This window comes from Mastomys coucha, chromosome X (genome assembly GCF_008632895.1).
Source record: "Mastomys coucha isolate ucsf_1 chromosome X, UCSF_Mcou_1, whole genome shotgun sequence".
NCBI lineage: Eukaryota > Metazoa > Chordata > Mammalia > Rodentia > Muridae > Mastomys > Mastomys coucha.
Window position 1 is genome coordinate 74,359,988 of NC_045030.1, and position 7,500 is coordinate 74,367,487.

At 35.4% G+C, this 7,500-nt stretch overlaps 1 protein-coding gene across 3 annotated transcripts in view; it reads right to left on the reverse strand.

Moving 5' to 3' along the window:
* Gabra3 (gamma-aminobutyric acid type A receptor alpha3 subunit) overlaps positions 1 to 7,500 on the reverse strand; it is a 191,776-nt gene that overhangs the window by 60,096 nt on the left and 124,180 nt on the right. For all 3 annotated transcript variants that reach the window (XM_031363691.1, XM_031363681.1, XM_031363701.1), the window contains one exon: positions 3,669 to 3,889. In XM_031363691.1, the coding sequence (XP_031219551.1) occupies positions 3,669 to 3,889 (221 nt within the window). The remainder of the gene's footprint in view (positions 1 to 3,668; positions 3,890 to 7,500) is intronic.

Below are 7,500 nucleotides of genomic sequence, written 5' to 3' on the forward strand. Positions count from 1 at the left end.
GGTGTTGAAGTCTCCCACTATTATTGTGTGCTGTGTAATGTGTGCTTTGAGCTTTAGTAAAGTTTCTTGTATGAATGTCGATGCCCTTGCATTTGGAGCATAGAGGTTCAGAATTGAGAGTTCATCTTGGTAGATCATACCTTTGATGAATATGAAGTATCCCTCCTTATATTTTTTTATCACTTTAGGGTGAAAGTTGATTTTATTCGATATTAGAATGGCTATTCCACCTTTTTACTTGGGTCCATTGGCTTGGAAAATTGTTTTCCATCCTTTTATTCTGAGGTAGTATCTGTCTTTGTCACTGAGGTGGGTTTCCTGTATGCAACAAAATGTTGGATCCTGTTTACATACCCAGTCTGAGAGTCTATGTCTTTTTATTGGGGAATTGAGTCCATTGATATTAATAGATATTAAGTAAAAGTAATTGTTGCTTCCTGTTATTTTTGTTGTTAGCGTTAGAATTCTGTTCATGTAGATATCTTCTTTTAGTTTTGTTAGAAAATTACTTTTTTGCTTTTTCTAGAATGTAGTCTCCCTCCTTGTGTTGAAGTTTTCCATTTATTACCCTTGGAAGGGCTGGATTTGTGAAAATATATTGTGTAAATTTGGTTTTGTCGTGGAATACTTGGGTTTCTCCATCTATGGTAATTGAGAATTTTTCTGGCATGTAGCCTGGCCTGGCATTTGTGTTCTCTTAGGGTCTGTATGACATCAGCCCAGGATCTTCTGGCTTTCATAGTCTGTGGTGAGAAATTTGGTGTAATTCTGATAGGCCTGCCTTTATAAGTTACTTGACCTTTGTCTCTCACTGCTTTTAATATTCTGTCTTTGTTTAGTGCATTTGTTTTTTTTTATTATTATCTGATGGGAGGAATTTCTTTTCTGGTCTAGTCTATTTGGAGTTCTGTAGGCTTCTTGTATGTTCGTGGGCATATCTTTCTTTAGGTTAGGGAAGTTTTCTTCTATCATTTTGTTGAAGATATTTCCTGGCCCTTTAAGTTGGCGGTCTTCACTCTCTTCTATACCTATTATCCTTAGGTTTAGTCTTCTCATTGTGCCCTGGAATTCCTTGATGTTTTGGGTTAGGAACTTTTTGCATTTTGTGTTTTCTTTGACTGTTGTGTCAATGTTTTCTATGGTGTCTTCTGCCCCTGAGATTCTCTCTTCTATCTCTTGTATTCTGTTGGTGATTGTATGGTTCCTGACTTCCTTCTAATCTCCAGAGTTGTCTTTCTTTATGATTTCTTAACTGTTTCTACTTCCATTATTAGGTTCTGGATGGTCTTGTTCAATTCCTTCACCTGTTTGGTTGTGCTTTCCTATAATTGTTTAAGGGATTTTTGTGTTTCCTCTTTAAGGGCTTCTACTTGTTTACTCGTGTTCTCCTGTAATTCTTTAAGGGATTTATGTGTTTCCTCTTTAAAGGTTTGAACCTGTTTACTTGTGTTCTTCTGTATTTCTTTAAGGGAGTTATTCATGCTCTTCTTAAATTCCTCTATCACCATTGTGAGATGATTTTAGATCCAAATCTTGCTTTTCTGGTGTTTTGGGATATCCAGGACTTGCTGTGGTGGGAGTACTAGGTTCTGATGAAGCCAAGTAGTCTTGGTTTCTGTTGGTAAGATTCATGCATTTGCCTTTTGCCATCTGTTGATCTCTGGTGTTAGATGTTCTTGCTGTCTCTGGCTAGAGCTTGTTCCTCCTGTGTGTCTGTAAGCCTGTGTCAGCACTTCTGGGAGATCAGGTCTCCTCAGGTAAGACCTGTGTGCAGTGGGCTGTGGATCAGTCATCCCTCCTGAGTCCTGAGTCCCTGGGTTGGAGCACTCCCCAAAGGCAAGCTCTCTGCTTGCAGGGGTTTGGGTGGGGGTAAGGAGCAGAGAGGGCTGTGGGTCTGCAGTCCCCCCTAGGTGAAGAGGGAAGTAGAAAGGATCCTGTGCTGGCTGCTCTGCCCCTTCTGAGGCCTGTCCCTCCTGGCTGGTCTGGCCTTAGAAGGTCAGAGGAGAGAAAATCACTCTTCAGATTTTTAACAACAAACCTATTTAGTTTATCATTGTATTAACTTCAATTTATCATTGTGTTTTTTGCTCATGTGTAATATACTCCATCCTTTCTGCAAATGTGTTAAATACAATGTACTACCAAAATCGTTTCTTTCACCCACTTTAATATAATTGTGACTCTCTCCCATCTATTCCTGTTCTGGTGCTCTACTATAACCAAATTCTTCATTTATATCATGTGCATTGAAATGCCTTTCCCATTCTTTTTACTGCCTTTTAAGCATACATATTTTCACATATAGTGAAAAAATAACTGTAGTTTTGATGACAATCCTTATGCATTTCTCTGTCCTAAAAATGTTTTTGCACTGTCTTCAGAGTTTATCTTTCTATCTTCTCCTTTTTGCTATCTTACAAATATGTGCTAGACTCTCCAGTCACAGCAAATAGAACCTGACCTTTAACTACTGTGTAGACAAGTCAAAGTCCATGCTTGTTAACTTTGATACTCAAACATCTCCTCAAGCCATATGTAACTTCTGAATAACGTTATGTCAAGATCATATATAATTCCATCTAACACTATACATTTCTGTTTCATCTAAACCACATTAATTCTCTCTCTTAAGTTTGAACACCGAAAAAAGGACAAAACTATTTACTAATACTCAAGATAAACTCTTAACTATGACCTCCTTTAAGATGAAAAAAAAATCTTCAAATGTAAAATGACACATATTAAATATCTGCATTTCAAAGCAGGAGGAATAGGAACATGGACAGGGGGATTTGGCAAATATAAAGACCAAAACTCAGTAGGGAGTGTTTTAAATTCCATACATCTGTGTTTAGAATCCCAGGACCAGAAAGGACTTAAGCAGCCTTGAGTCTTATGAGTTTTCCAGTTACAGCGTATATGATTACTTTGGTCTGGCTCTAGTCATTTCCAGCAATTTTCCTAGGCATTATTGCATTTTCCTGGCATATCTAAATTTCTGCATTTTCAGCTTCACTCTCACAGAAAAACATAACTCCCTCTCAAGATTGCTCCCAGGGAATTTGATCTTGCTATTTAACTCCTGGCCTGTTTGTCTTTCCTTTGAAATCTTAGATGAAACCTACGTGATCCCATGACTTTTGTATTCTTCATGCCTACAAATTAGCATAAATTATAAACTGTAAAGGTCTGTTGCTAGTTTGTTTTGTAGAAGGATTCACTTGGACTACTGCAGTAGCTGTTTAGAATTCTGGATGAACCTATAATTGAATGTTTACATTTACTTGTTAGAATCAGGTTATCTCAATAACTCATAATTTATATTCATTAATATGGGCACAAGGTTCAGGAAATATAAACTGATAACAGTGAAGCTATAAAGAAAATACAAAACGTAAGAACAAGAACCAAGAAAATTTGTTAGAGCAAAGAATATTATACTGCCAATGTTTCCAAAATTAATCTTTTTTGATGTCAAAATGCCATGGCATTTTTCTTAGTCACTGTTTTATTGCTGTGAAGAGACACTATGACCATGGGAATTGTTATGAAAGAAAGCATTTAATTGTGATAAACCAAAGGAAATTTCAATGTATAACCTAAAATCCACGACTTTCAATTTAAGTCCTCGCTCCACTATATTCTGGTGTGTGTTATCACTCTCTTACCTCATTGTATAGAGGAGGGTCCCATTGTCTACCAGTCTGAGCAGCTTGTTGGGTGTGGTCATATTGTGAGCCACTGATTTTTTACCATTGTGGAAGAAAGTATCAGGAGTCCATATTTTACTAGCCAGAAGATTGTTCAATGGAAGAATCTTCATTGGTCCATCAAATTTCAGTCTTTCATCATGCCATGTCTGTCTAAAAAATACATCAATAGTATATTCCTAGAACAGAAAGAGCAAGAAAGAAAGAGTGAAGAAATATTTTTGTAGGATTCTAAAGAGGATCAGCAATGCCCTTGGCAAATCTTAACTAAATGTTTCCTGTGATAGAGAAGAGTCTACTAGAAGTGCTTACTGGTGAGTATGACAAATTACAATGACTGAAAATTATTGCCATATTAAACAATTATGGATGATACATATATCTAACCATATGTTTAACACATATCTTATTTAAAAAGTCATCCTCTACATATAATAAAATCTGAGCAAAAGATTTTTCTTCTCTGTGCTATGACATCTCTAGTTAAAATAAAAAAAAAACCACCTCTTTGTCTTTATTTATGAATGATCTCATATGAACATTAGAAGTCATTACAACTGTTACCACAAAAGTAAAACATATATTTTAATACAAATTTCATCTGAGTCTGAGCTCCAGCCTTTTATATGTATTCAGGAGATCCAAACAGGTCCTCTTGCATATAAAGTGACCTCTTCACCAAGGAAGCCATTTCTTTCCTTTATTTCTTTTTCTTTTTTAAAAATTTCTTTCTTGAACATGACCTCCAAATCTAGTATTCTCCTGGCATATACAACATTACTGGCCAAGTTGGCAGAAAATCTACAATACTGGATGTGATACTCTTGGAAGCAATGGGATGGGCCCCAAAAATGAGTGTATCATATACTTCAAATCCTGGAAGAAAGTTGGACTACCCCATAAATGTGTGTTTCAGTAAAATGGGGGGTTTAAAAAATAGGGTAGAAAAAATTCTCAAGCTATGACAACTTAGCTGGCAAAACTAAAATCTTACTAGCTTAATGTGTGACAGCAAAAGTTCCAACCAAGAATATGACCTACAACTGCTGGTCATTTTTTTAAAACAAGAGGCCCACTGAAAATGTAAGGCCTTACATCTAATTACAGACTCTAACCAAAACCTTGATTGTTTTTGGTTAAAAATCAACTTAAAAAGGAAATCCCTTCTCCTCTCAGAGCTCAAAGAACCCACTAGAGAGGAGGTAGAAAGGGTGTAAGTAACAGAGAAGATAGTGGATACTAGAAGAACGAGACTCATGAGGCACCATGCACAGGTCTGTATCAGGTCCTCTGCACATATATTAAGGCTTCTAATTTAGTATTTTTATGGGATTCCTGGATATGTAAACAAATGGGTCTCTGATTCTTATGCCAGCTCATGGGGCTTTTTTTTGTCCAATTTCAATGTGATGGGTTTTGTTTTATCTTATTGTATTTTATTTTGTGAAAAATGGTTCTAAAAATAAAACTTTTTGAAAGAAAAAAGTTAATACAGTTGAAAAGAAAAAAAGTTATTTACATACAATGAGTATGCCAATAACAATACCTTACAGATATCCATAAAGCATAAGAAATAAAAGTTTCAATAAAGTTAAACATTCAAAGGCTATCTGGATAAAAAAAATCATTTTGATTTTTAAAAGGTATATCATAGACTTTATGTGCTTTGTATTAAATTTTATTAAAACTTTACAATTGTACTTTTAAAAATTATTACATAAGTTATATTTGATTGGTAACTGGCAAAGTGCTATATATAGTTTTACTAAATACTTTTTAATTCAATTTTGATTTTTAAAAATTCTAAATAAAATTAAAATTAAAAGGGCCAAAAAGAACAGAGATATCCTTTAGCTAGATAGGTTAAACAATGAAATAACAGCTAGAAGTATATGAAAATCTAATCCATTAACTACTTCTAATCATACTTTGAATAAACTCTTCCCTGACATACATTTTTGCCTTCATGTTTGAGATCTCTATAAATCAAACAGACTTGTCCTTTTATGCCCTCATCATCCCATTCACATCCCTGCTGAAGAATAGGAAGATCCTACAATTGTTGCCTGAACTGAACCTTTGAGAGAGTCCCAAGGCTTTATAATTATTAGGACAACAGGTATAAACTGGGACTCTGCCTACCTATAAACTAGAACTAGACTCCTATACAAAGCCACAATCTTTAACTGCAACAACCCTAGCGAAAGGGGTGAACTATTTAAAATTAGCAAGGCAGAATAAGCCCATAGCACAAAAGTTCAAAAGTGAAGTGGTAGAGGGAAAGAAAAGCTATTTCTATTGAAATTCAGCCTCATCTAATCTTGAATTGATGTTAAAATGAATAGACATTGCTTGCTTAATCTAAAACTTTAAAATTGAGAAACTAACCTAAAAATTGGTCTTAGATTCCAAGGAGGCAGGAGGTGTCACACAAAAACTTGTTATGGTAGAAATGAATGCTCAGTGAAAAGAATACTGTAATATGCAACAAAACACCTAATACAATGGTTAGTATCTGGAACAGCATATAGAAAAATTAGATTCACTCCAAAGAATTCATACAATATAATTACCAAATAGAGATTAAGAAAGATGTGTTATTAAAATCACAAAGGTTATGGGAGAGGAAAAAAAACAGGTTTGAAAAGCATACTATAAAAGAAAGATTGACAGGAATAATTGGTAGTGGACTTGATATTACTGAAGAGAAATTAATGAACTTGTGTGTATATGAGGAAAACCTGTTCAGCTTACATTTCAGTCAGATAAATAGTGACAAATAAGAGGCTGAATATTTCCTAACATTTTAATATGGGTAAAAGGGAAAGGTTTATGGTTGTTTGTGGAGATTAGAAACATGACAGAATAGAGAAGAGGAGGGAGGAACAATTTCCAATATAATAAGAGATGAACTTTTCCAGAACCATTGAAATAGATGCATCCTGAGATTCACAGACAATAATGAGCTTCAAAGTCAGTAAATTAGAGCTAAGCCAATCTAGCACAGAGTAGACTCAAAGACTAGCAAAAAGGAGACCACATGAACAAAATTGAAAAGGCATATTACCTACAAAGAGCTAGCCAAATTTGGTTGACATCAGACTTCTTCAAGGTAATAAGAAGACAAAAAAGAGAATGAAAATATATCTTGAAAATGCCAGATGGTAGAAAACTGTTAAGCCTAGATTCTATAGTTGGTAAGAGCTAGATCGGCAAAAGTTAATTCTATACAAGTACAGTAAGACAGAGAATTTAGTGTAGTCCCTGGGAGCTCTGGGGGTACTGGTTAGTTCATATTGTTGTTCATCCTATGGGGCTGCAACCCCCTTCAGCTCCTTGGGTCCTTTCTCTAACTCCTTCATTGGGGACCCTGTACTAAGTCCAATGCATGGCTGTGAGCCTCTACTTCTGTATTAGTCAGGCACTATGTTCATAGCAACCTTATTTATAATAGCCAGAAACTGGAAAGAACCCAGATGTCCCTCAACAGAGGAATGGATACAGAAAATGTGGTGCATTTACACAATGGAGTACTACTCAGCTATTAAAAACAATGAATTTATGAAATTCTTAGGGAAATGGATAGATCTGGAGACTATCATCCTGATTGATATAACCCAATCACAAAAGAACACACATGGTATGCACTCACTGATAAGTGGATATTAGCCCAGAAGCTCGGAACATCCAAGATACAATCCACAAACTACATGAAACTCAAGAAGAAGGAAAATCAAAGTGTGGATACTTTGGTCCTTAGAAGGGGCACAAAATACCCATGGAAGGAGTT